At 44.4% G+C, this 25,543-nt stretch overlaps 1 protein-coding gene across 1 annotated transcript in view; it reads left to right on the forward strand.

Moving 5' to 3' along the window:
- Nucleotides 1-219: 219 nt before the first annotated feature.
- The window catches only part of magi2a (membrane associated guanylate kinase, WW and PDZ domain containing 2a), a gene marked incomplete at its 5' end in the record, with an annotated part of 181,374 nt that continues 156,050 nt past the window's right edge, over nucleotides 220-25,543 (forward strand). The window contains one exon of the mRNA XM_079236290.1: nucleotides 220-520. Within this exon, the coding sequence (XP_079092416.1) occupies nucleotides 220-520 (301 nt within the window). The remainder of the gene's footprint in view (nucleotides 521-25,543) is intronic.

Genomic DNA, 25,543 nt, shown 5'->3' on the forward strand with positions numbered 1-25,543 from the left:
CTGATGATCCAGCTGCTGTGAGTGCGTGTGAGCGTGTGTGCGCTGACATGGATACAACTGGCGTTCACTGCTGAAAACTGGACCCGATACAATGTTGCGGTGACACCGGGGGACTTCAAAGAGCGGCGAAAACTTCTTCCACGGCCGCACTCATGTGATTTTCTTTCTTTCCTGCTTTCTCCCCCCCTCACCCCTCTCTCTTTCTCTCTTGTTTGAGCCATGTCCAAGAGCCTGAAGAAGAGGAAGAACCACTGGACTAACAAAGTCCACGAGAGTGTCCTTTGCAGGAATGAGGAGGGGGAGCTCGGGCTGGAGTTGAAGGGCGGCGCGGAGCACGGACAGTTCCCGGTTATCGGCGAGCTTCTCCCGGGCAGAGCGGCGTGCCACAGCGGCAAACTCTGCCAGGATGAACTCCTCCTGGAAGTCAATGACACCCCAGTGGCTGGACTCACCACCAGAGACGTGCACGCCGTGGTCAAACACAGCAAAGACCCCGTCCGCCTCAAGTGTGTCAAACAAGGTGAGGCTTCTTTACGCGTTCACACCAAACTTTCCCGCATTTCGTATTTTTTTTTTCTTTCTTCCCCCCCCCCCCGGACATTTTTGGGAAAACCGTTAGCTTTCTGACACGCTTGTGTGTTTTGACAGCAGAGCTATTGGCTCTTGATAGCCCTCCCCAATGCTCGGTGCTAAAAACAAACCATGTGGGGAACATTTTTACTTTTTGTGTTGTCGAAACCCCTCAATAATGTCTATTCTCTCTGCAGTCGTTGTTACAAAAAAAAATAAAAATAAGAGGGTGTGTTACACTTGGGGCAGTCAGAAAACACACACTCCTTGCACACAATTCAAGTACACTTTAATGTTTTTTCAGCCTTGCACACAACTAATACAGGTATTACACGTATATGATACCGTACTGATGCTGTACTGCAATATGTCTAAATGTCACGCAGCCACCAGAGGTCCAGATTACAGCATATCTAATATCCTAGGTATAATACCACTGACACAACCTACTAAATTAGATATTGGAGAATATTATTCTGGTTTGTTTTATGTTGGACTCCTTTTGAAATGGTCCCAGAGCAAAGTCTGCTTCACATGCACTCAAAAAAATAAGTTCATCCATCTCCTGTCCTCTTTTTTTAATATATATATATTTATTTATGTATGTATGAAAACAGTTCATTGATTAACAGAAAGTTTTTCAGCAATAATTTAGAGGTATAGTTTCAGCTCCACAACATGTAAACATTTGCAGATGTTCTTAGTAAACTGAATATTTTGGGGGTCTGGGACTGTTGATCAGTCAGAACAAGAAGTTTGAATATGTCAGCTTGATTTCTGGAAAGTAGTTATGGACACTTATTTTCTGACCCGAACGATAGATCCAGAAAATATTTGACCATGGAAATAATTGTTGGTAGCAGCTGTTGATGTATTTAATACTGTGATACTGTGGAAGGAAACCTTTGGAGATAGTTTGAGTTATGTCTTGAGGGAGAGATAATTGCTCTCTATATATTTTAACCTTTGAATCACACATGTAGTGACAAAGCAGACATTTAAGAATGCAATATTTATCATCCAATTTGCACTACATTAAGTGGACTAAATTTGAATTTGGAGAGGATATTGAATAAATATTAGAGCAAATCCCCAAGTCCCTATATTAACATTATAGTGGTGTCATAAGAAATGAAAAATACCATAGAGTGTAATAAGGTCACGGATACAGCAGAAGTCCCCGTAAGAATCGCTTTCTTTTTCGAGCGGAAAGCGCAGTGGATTGCTTCAGCAAGTGATGTGGTTTCACTTTTCAGGCACATGAAGCCAAGACTGTGCTGTCCACAGTTGTTGGAGACATTTTTGAATCGCACGCAGCAGCCAGAACATACATCCGGGTTGACTTTCCCATGATAAAAAAAAAAAGAATAAAATAAAGAGCACAAGTCATGTGAATTTTCCCAACTTGCACCAACTCCATCTAACGCTTGTCAACTTGTGTTCACTGGACGTGAAGCTCTTATGTCGCGGACACACTCGTGTGGCCGTCGCTGTGTCTTTGATCCTTGCGGCTAATGACGCTGCCTTGTATTGTGAGTTAAGAGGAGGATCTGTGGGCTCTGATTTTGGGGTGGAAAAATCTGCAAAACCCCCCCATAAGAGGCTTTGGATCAAAGTCTTAGCCCGTGTGTGTGTGTGGGTGTGGGAGTGTGCGCTCAGCATCACACACCGGGGATTTATTCAAAAAGGCAGCCAAGCCTATATCAAACTAATGTGTTACTTTTTTTTCCCACCATGAAATATTCATATTCTCCAGCGATTGCCAAAGTGATTGATATCCTCTCGTTGCTCTGCTTGTGTTTGCTCGATCGGTTGTTGACGCCGTCAAGTTGTTTTTAAAATGGTTGATATGTACATTAGTAAACATGTTCGCAAGTAAATATTATGGGGAGTTTCCATCCAGCAGAGTGTCCAATAACAGATATTTCTCAGCAGAGGTTCATCAACTCCTCCAGTCTCACACACACACACACGTCTGCTTTATGCTAATCTTATGATTCTTTAAAGTGTGTGCAATAAAAAGTCATTTGTTTAAAGCTTTAGCTTTACTTTGCGTGCTCCGGAGCCACAACATGCTTCTCAATACTTTATTTCCAACGCTCAATAATGTGCTGCTTGATGCGTAAGCGGATACTCTCTGACCAGTAGATGTGGAAGCACTTAATGCTCCTTCTTAGCTCGATGAATGTCGCACAGCAGGGTGCCGTCCTCTAGCGGGAGGGTCTGATCATGGTCAACTTTGAGAATATTTCCTGGACTGAAAAGGTATTCGATAAATACATTCATTAAGCGACTGCGGAAAAATGTAATTAATTGGCAGATGAATCGAAATACGTTTCAGCCCTAAATGCTGGGGCTGTTTGTCTGCCATTGTGTTCCAGTGTTGGCCACTTCCTCATTTGCATGATGGGACCGACTGATCCGTCTGCTAAAATCCCAGCAGCTGCTCACAAAAAGGTTCAAGGCTACGGGGCAGGTGCAGCCTCGTCTGTTTTGTGCTTCACAAGGAAAACATGACAAAAAAAGTGCATTTTCGAGTGCAGCTTCATCCGGGACGGCAACGCGGAGTCGGGTCTCTGCAAGGACGCGGTCACAACAGTCACCGGTTGCTGGATTAGCCTGAAGTCCTTTTTTTCAGCCATGGTATTTTTCTGCGCCCGGACATCAGACAGCCAGGAGCAGTCTGGGTAGTGGAGTAACCCTCCGGCCCCACCGGTCCCAGGCGGGTTAGCTCGGCTTCCATCTCGGCCCTCTTCCTGGGGCAATCTGACCGGGTGGTCGGAAGTTGCCTTCGGGTCCGCTGCATTTCATCCGCTCCTCATGCTTCCTTGTCCAACGGGGATGAGTGCAGTCTGTCACATGCCGGATGTGCTCCAGTAATAAAGACATTACGACATAGAAATGTGGCGAAATTCATGGCAGGTACCGGCAACAGCATCTACTGTACATGCGGCGCTGTTAGGTATCACCTTGGTGATGAGGTAACCTTCATACATGTTTGTCAAATGTCAAATGGATCTGTGTCCTTAAAAATGACATTTACGCTTCTTCTTCTCCAAAAGCTAATGCCAGTGCCTCGAACTCACATTCTTAAAAAAAAAGAAGCTTAATAAAATATTTTAAAAAGCAGAAGCTCCAGAAATTGTTTGTTATTTTGAGCGTGCAATTATCACTTCTTATACTTGTACCAGCAGATCGTTTTCTCGATTGCGCTTGTGCTTAATGTTGTTTTCCCGCTCAGCTTCACAGACGGTGGACAAATCACTGAGATTTAGATAAATGCTGGTTATTGTTATAACCGCTCGAGCGTTATGAGTGTAAACAGAATTTCTTTTTTTTTATCAGCCAGTGTCGGCTATGTGCTTTTAAAAATAGTTCTGCATTTCTAAGCACAAATCTAATTTAAGGATAAAATAACATCCAGCAACAATCACAGGGCAGCGTTTTATTTAAAATTCTGAGCACATTTTGTCACATCAACAGCAAAAGGTGTACTTTAGGGTGAAGGTTTGGGTCAAACTCGGCTGTAAACAAAATCTTCTGCTCTCAGTGAGCAGCTGCCCGGTATGTCCTCTTATGAAACCTATCTTTTATTAACAGGATCCACTTCAAATGGACAAACTGCCAAGCAATGAAAGCTGAAACCTTCTCAGATATTTGGTTACAATGGACGAGCTCGGTCCCAATAAAACCGCCACTGACCAGTTTAAATGCACCGTCGATCTGCAGAGGTCTTTCACGGCCTTTTTGAATAATACATCAAGTTCTATTACGCACCAATGTCACAACTGTAAAAAGTGCTGTCCCTTCTCTCTCGGGGTATCTTTTCTGAATTGCCAACTTTCATTACGATCTTCTCTGTAATTAAAAAAAGCAGAAAAAAAAGCCCGGTCACCATGATTCACTTTCTCTCTGTTATAGTGATCATGAATCATGTTTATGCATTTAATCACGACGTACTTTAATATGACTTTAATTTTTCACAGCGTCGGGAAATCCTCAGGCTCTGTCCCATTTACACACACTCACACACTCGCACTCACACTCACACACAATATTAAGAGAAGCATTAGTCTGTGAGGTGAGGATTAGATTAGATTGCCAACAGCAATCAGGCCTGCCCTGCAGGACGTAATTAGGATTCCCACAAAGCACTGATGGGTATATAAGAGAACATAGGGCACAATTACATTCCCAGAGACACCGTGAGTTCTCATTAGAGCAAGGCATTATGGATAATGTAAGGTTGGGTCTGAGACGACTTCCTGTTGCTAATGTGGCCCCTGTAGATTTGATGCCAGTCAAGGTCAACGTTGTTGTATAGCTTCATGCTGCGCACAGATGTTATTGAAAGTGGGCGTGGCTTATTAAAGGTGGGTGTGTCTTATTGAAGGTGGGCGTGTCTCTCTGCTCCAATCCCTGTTTTGGTCTACAAGCACGTGTTCGGGTGATTTTCAACCGACGTTAGTGATAGAGGGTGAAAAAAATTGCGGATGTGTTTTAACATTGAAGGGAGACTTTTCCTTCACAGGACAAGACTCGCATGTCCCAGGAACGGGTCGTCCAAAGAACAAGTTCATAGCTCCTTTTATTTATATTTTTAATCACGTTTTATTGACGATTCCCACATTTTTCACCCGGGTTTTAGCCTTTTTTTTAGGACCCCCGCATGATACCTGTTTTTTGTTTTATGAGAAGTTCTATAGCTATAACTTGGCTTGTATTGTTGTATTTTGATGAGAAGTATATTTTATCAGGTACATTTTATCGGGTGAAATATACCCAACGTAAGTGTTACTATTTTTAACGTTAGTGTTCTAGGGTTAAAACACCAATGTACTTATTTTAAACTTCAGATTTGTGTGCACATGATACCAATCTTTGTGGGGCTGCTCCGATTTCTTTTACACTTTCTTTTTCTCTTTACACGACAACAATGTCGGAAAGCTCTGGAAAAGCTAATGAAGCCGATTTTAAGCTTGATTTTCTTTAGCGGTTTGTCATGAAGCTACGACGCGGCATGAAATCAAACACCTCAAATCTCTTTCCAGAACCAGCCCACTAGCCCCGCCTTCAAACGTAGAAGACTGAAACTCTGACACTGTTAAATGCAGCAGACCTGAGGAAGCTGGTCAACATATCGAGACTGGATACTCGAGCCACGCCACGAGCTCCTGCAGATTTTCGAGATGCTCGACTTTGTGCCGCATCTAACAAACGGCAGCAAGAGTCAGCAAAAAACACACATAAGTTTATAGGGATGCTGTTGTTCGCGCTACTGCAAATACAATGTGTTCGTTCATAGCTTCAGTTCCTGTATTTGAGTAACAATAAAAGTCTTCATTCATTAAACATGAAAAGCTTTTAATGTGAAGCATGTGCAGCAGGAAGCTGTCGTTTTTTTTTTTTAAATGAACGGTCTCTTCACAGAGCGAGGTCACGGCCGGAGAAGAGAGAGCACTCTGAAGAGTAACTGATTACCTTTCAGCTGAAATGCAGAGCGATCAACTTGGAGCTCCATTAAGAGCTCCAGTTCGATCACAATTAAGGGGTCGGGGCTCCCTGCACTGTAGTAACCCCATCGAGTGCTGCCATTACGTTTACGCTGGACTAAATCGGAGCTCAAGAATGAGGGACGGTGCAATCTTTACCTGCTGCTTAGTGGATATATTGTTTTAATCCTCCAGGTACACGCAAAGCATGCAGGCGAGTAAGCGAACAATGCATCATCGCATCGTAGCCGCCTGCAAAAATGGGTAAAACTCAAGTATATCACACGTGCTCCAGTTCCATTCTCTCTCCACTCCGTCTTACCTTGGATAATCTGCGTGAAGAGTAAACACTGAAACTGTCGCTGTCCCTGTAAATTCATGAATAATGCTGCCAACACATCAAGATAAATTGGCTTTAAATCGTTCCCTGCTCCTTTCCCTTCCATCTCGCTCTCTCTCTCACACACACACACACACACTGCTTCCTGTTTCAGCTCCAGTGAAGGATTAATGGGGCCGGCTATGGAGGCTGTCACTGCATGTTTCAGCGCCACTACATCGAGAGGCTCTTACAGTGGCTGTTCTCCGGTGTGGCTGCGAACTGTGTACTGATTGAGCCTCGTCGAGGGGTGTTGGATACAGGTGGGGGCAGACAGTTCCAGGTCAGCCGAAGGCACCCGGTGTACTTGGCGGGTACCCACTTAGCATTAGCCGCTGATGGTAGGGTGGGGGGGGTCATTACAGCAGCCTGTGCCCGGGGAGCGTGAGCAAGGCAGACATGGCAGCACCTATTTAGTTGTAAAAGGTTGTGTAACAGCGTGGCTGTAGGGATGGTCCACAACTTTGTCCCAGAGTTAAAATGTCTAAACCAGGGTTAAAGTTATTGCTTTGAAATTGGCAGAATTAATCAAATTGTAATTCCATAAACTAACATAAACACTCTGCAATTCTTTTCGGGTGTTTCTGAGCTTAAGTTGAGTGGAATTTAATAATCAGAGGGCTTGGAGTCTACAACAGTAGCTACTGTAATGTCTCAGCTATTCCCCAAAGTAACTGTCATTTTACAGTCGTATAAATACAGTACATGTTCACCATGTCATGTCTGTGTTGTGAGGTTTGTTATTCAGATTGCAAAGATGGGTTGATCTGAGATTGTGTCAAACCTACTGAAGAGTAAAAAGCTAATTAGCTCAACGTGAAGTTAATAGATTGTGCGCTCTTATGACCTGTATTTCATTTTGGCGTGGGTCTTCTTTGTTATGCATATTTATAACAAGCCATACGTTATACAAAGCCAGTACATTACATGACTTAACTGAGCCACTCGGACGCCTAGCCTAAAATGTTAACCAAAAAGTTGTCCTCCTCAAGTGTTGGCTCAGATCGGACGATATATGAAGAGACAGGTGTCGTATAATTAAAGGGACTCTGAAAATACCAATATATACTTTTATTTTTTTGGTCTTGCGGGGCAAAAGCCCTCGTTTTTTGGGGACATGTTACTCTGATAAAAGTTTATCAAAGTAGATTATTATTATCCTCTCTCTTGTGGCCCTGTTTTCAAATTAAATATGTATTCCTACATAAAAAATCTTGACATGCACGTCCTTGCTTCTTTCTCTGTGCTGTGAGGATGTAATTAGCTCGCTGATGTCTCCGGGCCTCTCGGGACATCCTTTACTAATGCTGCTCATGCGGTTGTCTAGTCGCAGTCTTGTGAGCTGCAAGCCGCAAGGAAGCCCCGCGTTAGAGCAAATATGTAGGATGAAGTCATTTAAACACCGTCAGCTGGTGTCAGCGGAAACTGAGGTCAACCTTATTTCACCCAAAGAAAAAAAAACTGTTGTGCAGACCGGAGTCCTCACCATAAAACATCCCACACGGCGAAGAAACAATCCACAAGACGACGCCGCGCTCGCTATCCGGCTCAGCTCAAGGGAGAACCAGTATGTTATGATACCATCAAGTCAATGGCGTGTGTCCCCGTAATGGCATGACTGATGTGAGTGATGATGAGTCTGGAATGGTCATCGGTCTGTCGGGGGTTTGGAAGACGGGAGGGGCCAATCGCTGAGAAGTTTGTGTGCAGTCGGACGCACATTGTTGCGCGGGCGTCCGGTAATGATCCTCGGTGCCGTCGGACTCATCTGTCTTCTTGTCAGGGTCCCATTGAGAGTGTTAAGTTGCAAAAGCAAGGGGAACACCGAAAATACGATGGACTCACACACACACACACACACAAGCATAAATATCTGCTGTCCTACAGTGTGCGTGTGTGTGTGTGTGTGTGTGTGTGTGTGTGTGTGTGTGTGTGTGTGTTGGCATGTCTCTGGGGCCTTCGCACCACTTACCACATGCTGTCCAATCATGCTTGACAGAGGTTTGGTGGAGAGAGCCTGTTGTCGTTGCCTCCGTGACACAGTCTGACTGCAAGGCTCACCTCCAGGGAAAGGTGATGATAACACGTGCACACTTAAGCTCTAACACACACATGCGCGCACACACACATGTAAGTGTCCCTCCCTTCTTGTCAACATCAGCCATCTGTTGTTTTGGCAAGTGGAAGTATTCCAAGGACTGAGAATAGGAAGGCTGCAAAGTTTTGTCGGCGTGCCCTCTACACGTGTGGCCGGTGGCGTGCACACGGTGGCGTGCACACGGTGGCGTGTACACGTGCACGACACCGTGAAGTCCGACTTCGCTGCCGTTTGAGTGTATTTTTGTGCCGGCGTGGCATTGGATTAGCATTAACTGAATGCATCAATGGATCGTTGAAAGCAAAGTATTATTTTTTCTGTTTGAAACTGCGGAGAAAAAAAAACGTTCTGACCTTCTCCATTATTATCTTGGCTCGATAAGTGAATGGTGTCTGGGGCAAAAGGTGACTGAGAATAGAGAGGAACCCTGTACCTTTTCATTACAATGAATTATAGATGAATGGCAAGCGGCATGCACAAATGGTACCTGTTTTTAGAGTCTGTTTCTGTTGTCCCACAAAGCGGCTGCTTCCAATCCTTGCATCTGTGTCCTTCATGCATCAGGTTTATGTAGGCCAGCTGCTTTTTTAAAAAGCTTTTATAGCTTTCATCAACGGCATGTGTAACCCTTTATGCTTTCGATGTTCACTCTGTAATTGTAAGCTTGAATTAAGACTTTAGCTCGCAGTTATTTTCACTATTGACAATATATAAATGTCCTTGTTTTTTAAATAATCATTTTATCAAACGGAAAACCTAAAAATGACGTCAAATGACCATTAGAGCTTACCATGACCGAGTGTTGCCTTTAGCTTGTTAATTCAGTCTGATAAGCAGTACAAAAAAGAAAGAAATCTGAACAGAAAAATCAGCAAATCCTCATATTTGAGAAGCGGTAACTGGATAATGTTTTAAGCTGAGACAATAGTTAAAGAAATTAGAGGATCGACAAGACTAAAAGTCTCCAGCTGCGCTAACGGCTCTGTGAGGCTGTACTCGGGCACCGTTGGGCTTTGAGCTAAATGCTAGCATCAGCATGCTAACATGCTCTAAATAGCAATGCTAACGTGCTAATGTTATATTATGTTAACCGTGTTAGTTTTAGTGTGTTAGCATGTTGTCTTTCGCTAATGGGCTTTAAGTAGGGCTGGGCGGTATGGCCAAAAATTCATATCACGGTATTTTGTAAGATTCTGCCGGTTTCACGGTACATCACGGTATTTTTTTCCTGAGTAAACACATCCATTCATTGACGCCGAAAAGGACCGCCGGTCAATTAAACCGCTTGTTGTTTACAGCATGTGCTGTGAACAGATGCTTGTGTGGCATGTCTTCCGGTCTGTCTCTTCCTGCTTTTTTCACCTACATTCCCCTGGGTCCTAAGTCCCTCCAGGTTCAACTTCTTTTCACCCTCTATGTACCACACAGTAATCAGCGTTGCATTATGTGTGTAACCAAATAGACACAGCTCCTCTCTTGGGCACAAGTTGCATTGGTGCATCTCTGGTCTCTCGTTGGTCATCCTGCATCGCTCCTTTTCCGTTTTTTAATGTAGCGACGGAGTTTCTTCTTGTTGTGATAGTGGGCGAGCTGTACCCAGCATGCAGTTCGGCGGTGTAATTTTATTAATTTTATTTTATTTTATTAATTTAATTAATTATTAGTGTTACAAATTGTTAATGTGTCACAAACTGTTGTGGTGTTTTACCCTGTTAAAATAAAAAAAGACAAGACTGAGGGGTCACCTACAGATGCTTTGAATTTCAGAAGATAGCCCTAATTATAAGTCGATTGGCACATTTTTTTAAGCGCTCGGCAGATCTTGTGATTAAAAACAGGTGTGATATTTTGTTATTCATGTGAAAATCCCTCCAGATGGCTCGACCAACGTTCCACTCGCAGTAACTTTGAACTCATGATTCTGGCTTTCCTGATGCGCTGAACAGAGGAGGATTAAACGGCTCATTCATGTTTACAAGGATGTTGAGTACCCTTACACCTCAACACGCCTAAACTCTCTCTGAGCAGCGTGATATGTTGGCCACAGTTTAAGCGTAAGCAGGACGGTGTGTGTTTACCTGTGCAGGGTAAGGGAGGAGAGAGAGAGAGAGAGAGAGAGGGAGACGGAGAGAGAGCAGGATTGATGGATGATTTTGGCAATCCAACAATAAAGAGGAAAAAAAGCTGTTTTTGCAGCGCCAGGCTGTGAATTATAATGATAGATCCAGTGTAAGACTCATCTGTTCAGCTTTTTTCTCACTGACATTGACACCTATGCTGTCAGTGTGTGTGTGTGTGTGTGTGTGTGTGTGTGTGTGTGTGTAGTATTTTGAGCCCTTCATGGTGAAGGATTTATCTCCAGCGTAGTGTGTATACAAACCCAGTTTTACATTGAGTGACACCATGGAGGTGTCATCTCTCTTATAGGAACGCTCATTTGTCGCAACACGTCCAGTCTCATTGACGCCTCCTTTGTCCCAAAGACGTTTCCTCCCGTCTTCACCACAAATCAATGTTGACATCTTGAGTCGAGTTTGATTTTGTACTTTCTGGCGCGTGGACCGGTCTCGTTTTGGAGCCTCCTTCGGGGGTCCTCCTCCTCACCAGAACCCCATCAAAGCCACAAAGAGGAGAGCCCTGTAGGCAGATGATGAAGCCCGAGTAAACATCAGGGTCGAGAAGCTGTGATGAATCATTAAGTGGCTGTGGCTCGCTGTTGTGAAACCTGCTAAATTTGATAGCTGCACCTCCCCTGAATACCTTATGATTTTGTAGAGGGGGATATTGTAAGATTTCACATTTCATGTTGGGAAAAGTTAATATTCCTACGCCCTCAAACTGCCAGTGGTACGAATATAAATGAGATCTAAATGGGATATTTTGGAAGGAAGGCATTGGGGAGGGTGAAATTGGCTGACCTGCTAGCAGAGAGAAGGGAATATTAAGCAAACTCGTCGGCCCACACACTAGTTGTTGCTGATTCGTCAAAAAAGGGAACAATCAATACGGAGCGATTAAAGCCTTTCTGAGAGCCGCCGTGGTCGTTCTGTCTTTCTCTGCTCGTCTCTTGCCAAGGATCAAACAGTTTTGTCTTTTTACTCAACATGGATAAATGTGTGTGTGTGCGTGTGTGTGAGAGAGAGATAGTGTGTCTCTGAGTGGATTCGGTTTGGACCAAGATAGATTTTTTTTTTTTTGTCTTCAAGGCTAATCGTTTCTACAAATGGTGGTTCTTCAGATGGTGGACAATGACCAACAACAGATTGACAAAACATACATGCTTCCCCTAGTTTGTCCTAGAAATGGACAGCACATCTTAGTTCAGAAGCAAGAACATTTTTCCAATGTGGAATCACAGTCGCTTTGGGAATTGATCTTTTGGTAAGCTAGCTGCTGTACTTAACATGAACTACGTGAGTTGGATGAAAACTCATGACTTTTTTTAACGTTGCCAGCTGATTGCTTTGGAAATGAGAACCGCCGAAAGGGCCCAAAATATGCATTCGATGGCGACACACGATATCCTGCTGTGGAGTCAGACTAAAGCTACATGTCCCAGGCTAAAAGTCTGCGTCCTTTCCAGTTCTTAATCAACGGAGAAGATTGTGGAGGTTAAGAAGTTGTGTATTTCTGTATTATTTTGTGTCATGTGTACATTATTAGTAGAACAAATGTAATTTATGTTATATGGAGCTGTGAAAGCCAAGAGGCGGTCCGCCTAGCTTAGCATAAAGACGGGGATAAGCTGCTAGCTGAGCTACCCGCCGTAGCTATAACTCTATATTTAATGCACAGACCTGACAGTGGCATCAATCTTGTCATCTAACTCTCGGCAAGAAATTGAATACGCGCATTTTCCAAAATTGTTGAACCATTCCCTTTTTAAACCGTGCAGTAAATTAAACTTCAGCTACCTCTAAAGAGTCTGATCCAAACCCTGTTGGGGTTAAGCGCTTGTAGAAAATGTTGTATTATCGATCGATCGTGCGATAAATAAATGAACCGGAGCCATCAGCTGTGGATGCCATACAGTAGAAACCCCTACTACACAACAAAAAACACACTATTAGCCTGATTTATTGATCCAACTGCAGTGTTACAAGCAAGGACTGCAGTTCAAAAGTGGCAGAGCAGCAGTTTGTGACAAGATAAAGAGTGTGCAATAAGACCGTAAACAAGACATTGATTTACCGCCGGGCGTTATCGATCCACAAGAAACGATGAGACGCATTATTAGCATTAGCATTCAATGAGAGCCGCTGCCTCTGTGTTGTGACGGGCTAATCACATCTTACTTCCACTGAGGCGTCACACGTCCTCGAGGCCTCTGTTATCTGCAGATAGTTTTGACTTTTTCTGGTGGGAAGGGGGAGGGGATTCCTGTCAAGTCCCATACTAGCCTTTAGCTCGCTTTTAGCAAACCACCCTCCACCCGGTTAGTTTAGCCTCCAGCGAGGTCACCTCCAGCTGCTTTTAAGCCAGCTCACGTCGCCACTCCTGTGAGTTTATTTTTCTTTCTCTTTTACGTATGCAACACCGTCTCACGCTCTACCTCCCCCTTCCTCCCCCTTTCCTTCACATTCACACGCTCATTTCATCCCGTCCTCCGCTGGGGACCGAGAGTGGCACGTTTAAATCGGTTTGGGAGATGAAGAGACTTTGACTGCGCGGCTCGGCCCTGTCTGTCCTTGCGCTCGCACACATTATTCATGCATTCACTAACCGCCCGCCAGAGAGCGGGGGACCTTCTGAAAGGCATCCCGGCCATGAGACGGAGCGAGAGACGCACCTGAAGCTCAATAGCTGCACACTATTCTGGTTTTATTTTGATTGACAACCACAGAAGAGCTGTTTTCCGTGTTCCGTCTCGGTCCATCAGATGAAGGACACATCAGCAGATGCTTCCTTTGACACAACTTTTTTTCTTTCTTTGTGTCGGTTGGACACGATTTTTTACATTCCATCAGATTCCACTTCACCAAATTCAAAGTCATGGTTTTATTCAAATGAGAATTCTCTTTGAAAAAAATAAAAAGCGCTTCAGTAATAACATTATCTGTTTGAAAATGAGGCGTAGTTTTATGTGATGAAAAACAATTCTGTTCATAGAGAATATGACAGAGAACGTCACTGTTTAGAAATATATGTATAATTTTTCACTGCGCCACACACAGTTGAAAGGAGATTAAGTTACAGCATGGATTGCTAAAGTACAACTCATAACTACTACCACAAAAGAAGAACATTAAAAGCAGGTTTTGCTTTAATTCGATAAAACTTTCTTCAGCTCATTCTCAAAGGAAAACGAAATGCAAATGTAGCAGTTTATGCATCTCAAAAAAAACAATGTGACACCTCCATGTGTTTATAGTTTAAACAGACAGTGTGTAGGATTTGGTGGCATCATTTCACATTGCAGACAAACTGAATATGCTCCCTTTACAACATCAGCCGCCATGGTCATCCATACCATAATACTACTACTTTAGGAGCAACTGAATGCGGCTCACGTTATCATAGATTCATAGATTGCCTTCAGGAAACGTAGATAAAACGTGAAAGGCTCTCTATGGAGTCAGTGTTGGTTTGTCCCTTCTGGGCTACTGTAGAAACACGATGTACTCAGCGAAGAGGACCCGCCCCCATATGAGGGGCTCATACTTAATGTTTCTTAGTTCAGGTGATTATACACTGATAAAAACATAGTTTTTTAATTTTTTTATATTCCATCTCTGTGCATAGATCCCCCATAAATGCGACTTAGGGGTCCTTTTTAAGTGCTGTTTTGATTATCTAGATATGGAAGTGTTTGAATCAAATAGACCGTTCAAATTATTTCTAGAACTAATCTCTGAGTTCTTGGAAATCGAGGAAAAAACCCAAATGAAGTCTGCTTCACAGTAGAGTGGCAGTGATTGTTGGTTTGAAATGGAATGGATGACTTTCCTGCTTTTACCGTCAGAGACACATTAGTCATCATTTTGAAAATAAAGTGATATCACCCATAACTTTTAAAGCAACGATAGTCTGACACAGAATTCTGCCATATTCTTGAGGGTTTAATAGTGTTTCGATGTTTGAAAGTGATAGATATTACCCATGCACTGTGACATTTTCAAGCTGTGATCTTGACTGTTTCCACACAGTTTACTTCACAGTTGAAGTATATGAAAGTGAATCATATTATACTTGAGATGGACAACGATCCGCTACTTTTCAAGTTAATCGCAGATCAATTAGATACAATTTACTTGTCCGTTTGTGAGTTTTTAATGCAAGGAAGAGAGTGCTTTTGAAAGTTGGCACAGACTCAGTCAGCTCATCTTTTATTTTTTGGCAAGCCGTTGAACGACTTTCTAATCTTTCAAATGTGTCACACAGTCAGACCCTCCATTCCTAAATCTCAATCTTTAGCCGCTCGCTCTGCGCTCTCGACGTTCGCGTCTCGACTGAAGTGACACATTTACGACTACAGAGAGTGTCGCAGGTCGCTGTTGCGTCAACGATGACAATGTGAAGGATTAATGCGCTGTGATTGCCCACCGGCTCTTTCTCTATACAAGCCAAGAAAAGGAGGAAGGAAAAAAAGATCTATTGTCACCGGCTCACCTTCTGATTGTAAAGGCATCATCCGAGAGAGAAAAGGTGAACTGTGCGACCCCCCCTCCACTTAATCATCCCGCTGTGTTTCTACTTATTTCATTGTCATGGTACAAATGCACAGTGATGATGCACAGTGTGTGTGTGTGTGTGTGTGTGTGTGTGTGTGTGTGAAGTCGACTGGCGGCTTTCAAGAGGCCGACCAAACCCACTCGTATCACGGTGCATTCGAGTGCAGGTGTGGGTGTTCGGAGGTCTCGGACTTCTAAGTTAGTCCAGGAGAATCACACCCAAATTGGAAACGATTTGATCAATTACTCGACCGTCAGAAAATGAATCGACTGCAAATTAAACTAGCAATTAATCGTCCATCAATTATCAGGCAAAACTGCCAAATTTGTTGTGTTTTGCAGCTTCTCTTATTCTGTGCGTCCCGTCCTCGTGAATGCGATGCCTCAGGAACGCCGTTAGGGAATTTCTTCAAATTTGCCACAAACGTTCAATTGGACACGTCTTTGGCCATAACACAATCATTCATATGCTAATTAGGACAATTTAAAACGGATGAGGTGTAAACTTGGGTGTAAACGTGACTGGTTGGCGAAAGGTGGTAGTTGAATTTAATTATAAATTGATTATCTTTGGGTTTTGGACGATTACTTGGCCAAGACAAGCAATTTGAATTGGTCACATTGGACTTTTCCTTTTTAATATAATTTTGTATTTATTTTACAGACCATTATTTATAGAGCATTAATTAACAGACTTGTCCATATTCAATATAATGTTTGCCGCTCAAATGAAGACATTTGCTGTTCTTCTTAATTATAAGCACATTGACCATCATGTAGCACTGAATACTAAAGACACTGCTCTAAACCAGGCCTATACCACACAGTGATTGCTGAAGTTAACAATGGGTCCCGTGAAACCAGTTTTTGCATCTAAAAATGCAAAGTTTGCAGAAGTTAAAATCCGTCTTTTGCGTGAGACGTCTGTCTCGTTTGTCCCGCTGCCAGAGCGAAACGCTGAAGCATCTTTGGGCTGCCGGCCACACTGTACTGTGGTCACGCTCTCTTCTACATAACCCTCGGCTCTTGGCTGCTATTTTCTCCCTTGTGCTTAGTTTCTTTAAACATTGATTTTGTGCTTCGCACACGGTAAAAAAAATATGTTGTCCAAAATATGCCCTGTTTGACTTCGTCCTCCCAGCAGCGCAGTTGAGTCAGACATCCTGAGCCTGGCGTTTGTAGTAGAAAGCAAGAACTTAGACTCGACTTTTGATTGAAAACTCATCCCGCTCCGGGCGACTGGGAAGATCATCGCTGCGTCCTGAAATCTGTTGACTTTTTAAAAAACTTCTATCTCTCCATTTTATGCCGGGGACGAGTGCATTTGCAGACAGTGATGAGGAGAGCGGAGGATGCAGAACACGCACTAACACTCCCAACTCCCCCACACACGAGTTACTCGATGCCCTCGGGCGGCAGAGCCCTGCTGCGCTGCTTCTGAACCACAGGGAGGTAGAAAAGGCACCAGGCCGCCGTCTGGCATCACATCGTCCTCATCTCTCCCATGAGTCTGCACAGAATTGCCATCATCCACCAGAAGGTATGCAGTAATTAGACTGAGGTCAAGGGAGTGCGTGGCCTCTCTCCCTGCTGCCCCCGTGCAACACCCCTTCAGAAGTGGGACGGCGGGTCAAGTGTCGCCTGACTTCCTCCAACAATTAACGAAAAGAACGCCCCGGTTTTACACTCCCTTCACTCCCGCGCTACTGTTTGCACTCTGCCTTCATTAATATCCGTTTTCTCAAACTCACCCTCCACCCCTTCCTCTCATTCCACCCTCCCTTTTGATGCTTTCCTTTCAGTCTAAAGGCATTTGGGAAACAGACTTAAATGAAATGAGGAGAATGGAAAGAAAATTGAAGGCACAATTATCTCCCTTCTGTTCTCTCAGTTTACTCCTCGGGCATAAATATGGGATTTGTGCCAATTTTTTTTTCAGTCTTTCTTTAGTGAGACTACATGGAAAGGTCACTGTTTACAACCCTCCTGTTGCTCGCCGGGAATGAATCAAACCAAACACTCACTGCGTTCATGCACTGGGTTGAAAATGACTTTGTGCGACGACCCGAGGAGTGACTGTAGCTAATGCTCTGAAGACGAAGCTTGTTGCATTATCTCTCCTTTTATTTAACGAGCCTTTTGTTCACAATCTCAGTGCGCTCAACTTCTTTTACATCCCTGTGTCACTTCTTTTCTTTTTTTACTTCCTCAAAGGTGCATGTCACTCTGCATTCTACATATACCTTGCTTTTATTTGCTGAAAGTTACATTTCTAGGTGGTGCATGAGCTTGATCTGGCCTCTGTTGATGCATCTTGACTGTAGAAAAGACAGTAAATCTAAAACAAAGAAGGCAGAATGGTATATTGGAGCTAAGTGGTCTTTTTGGTAGACTTTGCTCAACTCACACGGCAACCAAACCGTGTTTCCTTTCTCAAAAAGTGAACTCTGATTGCTGTGGTGGCGTCTAATGCGGCTCCATTGTAACGCTGGCTTCTCTAAGCTCGTTAAAATGTCCAGCAGCCTCTGGCTCCAGTCCAGTCGCCCAGAATGCCTCTATTAGCCGCGCCTTCAATCCTCAGACCCATTACATGAGCCTCCCCTGGTTCCTGTGGCAGACTGTATGGGTTTAGTCTGGCCAGGCCATACTTGGACCCATTATGATGAGTGATGGCTCTCTATTATTCCAACTTGAAAGCGCACATTGTGATTCTGATTAGGCGAGGTGCTGAGCTCCCTTTCCATCGCTCCGCTCACTTCTCCACATCTAACTCCCTCTGTGGCTCTGCTACCTTCTCTCGTGTCGCCTTCCGCCTCTCTTCCTGTGCCAGTGGGTGTTGTGGGTGTTGTCATCCGGCCCCTGCAACAGCCAGATCTCATGCAGAGAGGATGCATCATAATGCATGGTGGTTTTTTTTTCTTTTTTTTCTGTATCTGTGACCGAATGCTGCAGGAAAAAGCCTTGGCAGCTGAGTTGGTCCCTAATGGGAGCGCGATGCCAGCCACAGCTTTGCAGCCACTGAAAAGATGCTTGGCTAAATAAGAGCAGAGCCAGCCTGGCTGAGTGGACATAAAGCAGAGTAGCTTTCACATCTGCATGAGACAGAATGGGTTCACAGGCACCTTGTGGATGGATGGATGGGATGGGTAGACATGCCACTTGCTCCACCTGCATGTATACCATCAAATACTAGATGTAGACGACCATTAGACCTCTTTTAAAAAAAGCAAAATTGCCATATTAGACTATTTCCTCTTGAGCCCAGCTGGTAGCTATAACATTTGTTAAATACGAGTTAAAAGTGAATCCTGTCGCCATTATGTTTGTGCCAGTGTGGCGATGTATGAAAAATGTATATATAGAATCAATGTAAAAAGTGTGTGAAAGATAGTTCAAGCGACAACATGGATGTCATGATTTTTTTGGGGGGATTACTGACTTCACTGTCAATTGTTTTCTTCTAAATGATGGCTGAATTGTGCTCACAAAGCTTGCCGACGGCTATTGTCATATAATTAGCGTTTCGCACGATTCACAGTCTGCTCGTTGGATTGATTTTGAAAAAGCCATCTTACCCAAAACGACGAAAACAAAGGATCGGAGGAGGCATCGGGCTTCGCATCGGTCACAATCCCGATCCCCGCTTATCCGCTCAGCTCGTCCAACATTCTGGGCCTGGAGTTTGTAACAGTGGGGTCTGCAATCCTGGTCAATTGCCAGAAACGTAATTGGATCGCAGCGTTAAATGGGACCCTCGTTCACTGTGGAGTGGCCCCCGAGCCTGCAGCTAGGGCCTCGAGAGGAGAGCATTAAATCCACTCAGCGGCGCATTACCGAGCTCACGTCCGCGCACCAGAACTCCAGCGGCCGGTGGCTGCGTTGAGTTTAATAAGTTTTTATAATCGTCTGTTGCAGTTGCTTGGAGCTCTGCACCGCTTTACGACTAAACAACTCCCCATTCAGCGTGGACACAATACTGCAGCGGAGGCCTTTTTTGATGTGGTTCCAGGTCGTTTACAGCCTTTTAACTTTTGGCGCCGGATGAGTCGGCATCATTAAACGGCGCCGTGTCACCGTTTCAAAGACGCGACAGTGATGTTCATAGACTCACGAGGCGGAGCCAACAATGCGGCGGCGCTGGCCGACCGAGACTTCCACATCCTCTGGCTTGTCGGAACCAATTCGTCCCTCCCCGTTGCATCGCCCCGTATTTTACCTGACTGGTTCACACTGAATGTGCCTTCTTCGGTTAAGTCGCACGATGACCGTCCGTGCAGAAAGGCATTGAGCCTTGAGCACCGAACGCCTTTTTTTTCTTCGCGAGCGCTGGAGGATGAATGCGAGTCTCGGCCTCTTGTCGTCACACATTACGGTTGTTGGTTTTGCACTGCGCGCCGTTCCCGCTACACACTGGCTTGTGAGGGAGATATGGTGTGTTCTCCGCATGTGTACAAAGAGCAAGTGGATTTTTTTGCGTATTTTGTATTCAAGGACATAGAGCGGGAAAAGGGAACATAGTCCCCAAAATAATTTGCACACTGTGTGTGTGTCTAACACTGCTTGCCGTCACAGTCGGTCTTTCATTTTTACAACATGTTATTATTATGCCACGGTTGCCGTGTGTGTATTACTTGGTACTTACTTTCTCACTCTTATTCTCCGGCTCCAACACTCAAATCCTATGGTCTTACAGCGGCGGTGCGCTTATCAACATGCCAACAGTGTAAGTTAATCGTATGCAAATAAACACAAACACTCTTTCTTTCTCCAGCCTCTCCTCTCCGCAGCCTCTCCTCGATTCATTCTAGCAAACAAGCTTCCTTCCAGGGATGTGTATAAAGTAGCAGGGGAGAGTACAGACTTGGCACGTGCTCTCTCCAGCTCTGGCCCGCGGTACTAATGAGGTCAAACAGATATACACAGTTCCCTAAACATCTCTGTCGAAGACATTCCGGCGAAGCCACTGTGCAGCCTGGAGGCATTTCTACTGGTTGTAGAAAGCCGTTTCCACTGCGGGTTGGCGAATAATCACAGCAGCTTGGCCCGAGGCGTGTTGAGACAGTTCGCAGTTCGCCTACAGGGCCAACAGGTCTGTAGGCGATGCAGTCAACATGGCCCTCCACCACATCCTCCAGCATCTGGACTCCCCAGGAACCTACGCCAGGATCCTGTTCGTGGACTTCAGCTCTGCCTACAACACCATCACCCCGTCTCTGCTGCAGGACAAGCTCTCCCAGCTGCACGTGCCCGACTCACAGACTTCCTGACTGACAGGAAGCAGCACGTGAAGCTAGGGAAACACGTCTCAGGCTCTCGGACCATCAGCACCGGTTCCCCTCCAAGGCTGCGTTCTTTCCCCGCTGCTCTTCTCCATGTACACCAACAGCTGCACCTCCAGTCACCAGTCCGTCAAGCTTCTGACGTTCGCGGATGACACCACCCTCATTGGACTCATCTCTGGTGGGGGACGAGTCCGCCTACAGGCTGGAGACTGACCACCTGGTGACAGTGGAGATGGTTGTGGACTTCAGAAAGAATGCAGCCCCACCCGCCCCTCTCATCCTGTGTGACTCCCCCGTCGACGCTGTGGAGTCCTTCCGCTTCCTGGGCTCCATCATTTCCCAGGACCTCAAGTGGGAGCTGAACATCAGCTCCATCACAAAGAAGGCCCAGCAGAGGATGTTCTTCCTGAGGCAGCTGAGGAAATTCAACCTGCCAAAGAAAATGATGGTGCAGTTCTACACTGCCATCGTTGAGTCCATCCTCTGCTCCTCCATCTCCGTCTGGCACACTGCAGCCACTGCCAAGGACAAGGCCGGGCTGCAGCGCATCATCCGCTCTGCGGAGAGGGTGATTGGCTGCAATTTGTCATCCCTCCAGGTCTTGTCCACTTCCAGGTCACTGAAGCGGGCAAGAAAGATCGCAGCTGACCCCTCTGACCCTGGACACAACCTGTTCGTGTCCCTCCCCTCTGGCAGGAGGTTGAGGTCCATCAGGACTAAGACCTCACGCCACACCAACAGTTTCTTCATCAATAGAGCCCGGGTTCCCCACTGACTGACTCTACCATCACAGGACTATTCTCGGACAATTCATTCGGACCATTTATTTTTCTTCCTTTCTCTCCTCTTACCGGTCACTCACTGCACACTTCATACTTAAACACTCATGCCACATACACTTAACTTTAACTTTAACTTAAACACACACGTCACTTTAACATACACTTATATTAATGTTATCTGTTGTCTGAGCACTTTATCCTTATGTGATTTAGACACCATTGCACTGTTGCTGTCGTTGATTGTTGTTTGTCTCGTCTAATGTCTAATGTATGCACCTTCCGCCGAACTAAATTCCTCGTTTGTGCAAACATTCCTGGCAATAAACGGTTTCTGATTCTGATCTGAGACTCAAGTCTTAAGGCTGTGAGGAAAGATGAGGTTTCTAGTGTCGTCCTGAGAGATAGTCAGAGTCTCATACATCTCATAAAACTCTTTATTCATGATCTGTATTAAACTGTTTATAGCAGCTGATGTTGACCGCCTAACACTGCTGCTCCCAGCCATCCGTGGCCTTTGGCCCGGGTTTGAACTATCTCCACTAGCGTGCTGTAGCTGTCAGATATCTGTGTTGCCGGGCTGTGATTTTGCATAATAATTTTTTGGGTTTTTATATTATGAAATGAAATGCCCACACGTCAACTATTTGTGGAGTTTTACTAAAAGCATCAGGCGTAATACTATGCAGATGAGGTAATCTAGTAAACGTGTTATTTATTATGATTATTTACATTTATTTGATTTCTGTTTCTCTGCTTAATAAGATGATTAACCAGGGAATTTAATCTAATTCCAAACAATCAGTGTCTGTTTGCTTTTTCAAGTATCAGTCAATAGTTTCTGAAGATAGTTTCTGATAGTTTCTCATCACTGCACCTGCTCTTGGATTCGCTTCTCGGGACGTATATCTCTATTGTTGCACATACTAACTATATTGTGATGTTTTGATTTTGTCTAATGTTGTTTTATCACACTAGTTGTATTCGTGTTCTCATCTCTCTAATTGAGAATTGGTTCTCAATGGACTCGTCTGGCTAATTAAAAGATAAAATCAATATAAAAACAAAATAGAATACAAATAAATACTGTTCCCAAAGGTCAACATGAACTTCTATGCTCAAAAGAAATCAAAGTTTCCTGCAGCCCACCAGACTTTGTTTGTACATCTGCACAGCTGTGGCAAGAATCTGGCCTGAAAATTGAGAATTCATGAGATATGACAATTTCACACAAATGCCTGAAAGGATAAAATGGGGACGTGACGTGCATTTTGAACAGACATGGATTTAAAATGCAACTGGGCTGTGTGCAGGAGGTCATCCTGGTTTGTGAACGTGAATCATGGCGACCTCACACTTCGCAGAGCTTCAGGCAACTGGCTTGAAACCAAGTTTACAGACTCTTGTAGAGTCTTGAGGGGCGTCTTGTGGGGCGTCTTGTGCCCTCCTCCCTCCTCTCACGAGTCAAAGGGAGTCACTGGAATGTAAAGAATGCAGCCGAACTCAAAACAAAGGCACGTAAGCGCTCATGACAGATGTGCAACCTCATCCGAGCTTTAGCGGGAACCGTTCAGGCAGCACATTGTTTCCCTTCTCTTTCCAAAGATTGGGACCGAGAAGAATTAAAGAGACGGCGGCCGTGCCAGAAGTGCCCGCGGCACCGATATCTGGAGGTTAAACAGCGGTTGCCCCGTCGCGTCTCTGAACAGAACCTCTGTTCAAGCAAATGAGCAGAAGTCTTCTTTTCTGTCTGAAGTCCTCCAGTAATGAATTTCTGAAATCAGGTCCGTGAGCCAGGATGTAATGACTCATTTTTAAACAGATTGTTGAGATTTAATGAGGCATAACAAATTACACATTGAATGAGTTTCCTTTTCTATTTTTTTATTTTATTTTATTGTCGTGTCTTCCATTTGAATAACTTGACCCAGAATAGTATCGTTGGCCTCAGTGAGGGCTGATGTTAAAATGCTTTATGCTGACCACTAACGTCACACATTAAGCTCTGATTGGGAAAGTGGGCAGTTGTTTGTTCTTTTATATTCATTTTCAGAAATTCAAAATTGTATTGTTCTATCAGTGGGGACTGCAAGAGGTTAACGTTTTTCCTTTCCTTTGCTTCTATCCAGCTCAGTGCTTTAATGCTGTCGGCCCCAACCTTTTAGTCTTGGGAGCTCTTAGGTTGTATTTGATTTACCAGTTATGATAATTTCAACCTTTTTTATGTGAATAATTAGAGGTAAAATGATTTCCCTAATAATAAGACAAAAGTAAGATATATATATATATATAAAAATATACATAATTTGGTGAAGCAGAGATACATATTTTTTCATTTTTTTTTTCAATCATTTTAATAATCAAATGACCCCGCAATTTGTCTTGGCTATTGAGAGAGTACTTTAGCACTAAAATTCTGCGAATGAAAATCGTCAGTTTAAAAACACGATCAGATTGATGCAACCCAACCAGAGATATGTCAAAACCTGGTGCCTATATTACCCACAATGCACTGCAGCTTGCTGGTCAGTTGTTCATATGGATATCCGTGTGTTATGCTAGCAGCGGCTAATGTAGCATCAAGCAGGGAGGAGGAGGGTAAAGTCACTTCTTTCAAACTACACACCTCCATATTTTTTTGTCATTTTCTAACTTGTTGTCTTCTGATCCAGCCGCCTCAAGTGACATCACTTGAGGCTCTTTCCCTCTGGAGCCACACAAATCCTTCTTATACGCAGTAGTGCTCCCCAAGTCCTCTAGACAGGCTTCCATGTGTATAATTGGTGTCTTCCACCTTTAATTGATTGATGAATGAGCAGCGACTCCTGAACAGATTTACATCACAATATGAAATGTGTGCTGAGCCCAACCTTTTTCTGGTGGTGTAGAATTATGATAATTATGTTGTTGTTTTTTTACTATGATATGGTTGGTTAACTCAATCACAAGTTAATGCGAGGGTTGGTGATGTTCTTCAAAAACATGTATTTATTTATTTATTTGGCATGTGTTGAAATTCTCATTACATCCCGACAGCAATAAATAAATCAAATGCTCTGATGAAAAAAAGAAAGAAAAGAAAACCAGGCTTCTGTAGCTGCTGAATGACTTAATAAACCCTTCCAAATATTTCATAATGACATCATTGCCTCATCATACCTACCTGTCTGCCTGAGCACACTATGCCCATGTCATCAGGGTCATTTTGGGGGAGTGGCTTTGGCCTGAAAGGAGGGGCTAACAGTGTTGCTGACTTGGCGACTTCATGCATACTCGTGCTAGTTTCTGAACATCTTGATGTTTAAAAAAAATACATGTTCAGTATGTGCAGCACCCTGGATAACAACATATTCTGACCTTATTAAGTTCAGTATCTTGATTCAGTATCGATGTCGCTAAATAAACGTTCATTATCATTGTGATTCTAAAAGGCTGTGTTTCTACGATCAGCTACATTCATTCAGCCCTGACTCAGGTTTTTTAGCTTCCACAGCAATCCCTGCACATTGTTCCCAAGTCCTGGCAAACTAACAGGAAGACAGACGGGCATTTATCTCGCATGGCGACTAAACTTACTCTGATTCCAGTTCGGGGGCTGACGGGTGATCAGGGGGCCACATGGGATCAAGCTTGCGGCTGGCCTGTGACTGATTGGCTCTCTTCTGGCCCAGATGGCCCCGCCAAGGCACTACACAGCAGCAAGAAGCCCTGGAACCCAGGAATGATCCATCGGGTCTCCAGTCCCCCGCCCCCAGATGGGCAGATTAATCACCAGTGCCACGAGAGACAACTACAGGCCGTAAACTCATTAATAAGTGCTCAGCAGTCGACGTAAACCGTGAGCAACAAAACCGTCACCTTCTTTATTGTCGCCCTTCTTTTGTCGACTACATTTCTATTACGCTCCGGCGTTGTTGACGTGGCGCCCACGCTCTCAAAGCTCCAAAACATTCAACAGCGATTGCATCGATTCAGGCCGAGCCATCGGCGTCTCGGGAGCGACCGTGGCAAAGTCAAAAATGTGCTCGCTGGCCTTATCTCCGTCCTCGTTCTCGGTGCCGTGACCTCCCTATCTCCTGTTCTCACTCAGGGGGGGAAACAATGAGACGGTCTCTGGGTTTCATCTGTGAGGAAAAAAAATGGGCGAGCAGGAAAGGTCTGTTTTGTTGTTGTGTTCGGGAAGCAGCACATAAGCCATTCATTCGCCGTCTCGCATTTTACTTATTGGCTTAAGGCAATTAAAATCTCTTTGCGGCAGGGACAGCTCCCCCC

The sequence above is a fragment of the Taurulus bubalis genome (assembly GCF_910589615.1).
Source record: "Taurulus bubalis genome assembly, chromosome: 20".
In the NCBI taxonomy this organism is placed as follows: Eukaryota; Metazoa; Chordata; class Actinopteri; order Perciformes; family Cottidae; genus Taurulus; species Taurulus bubalis.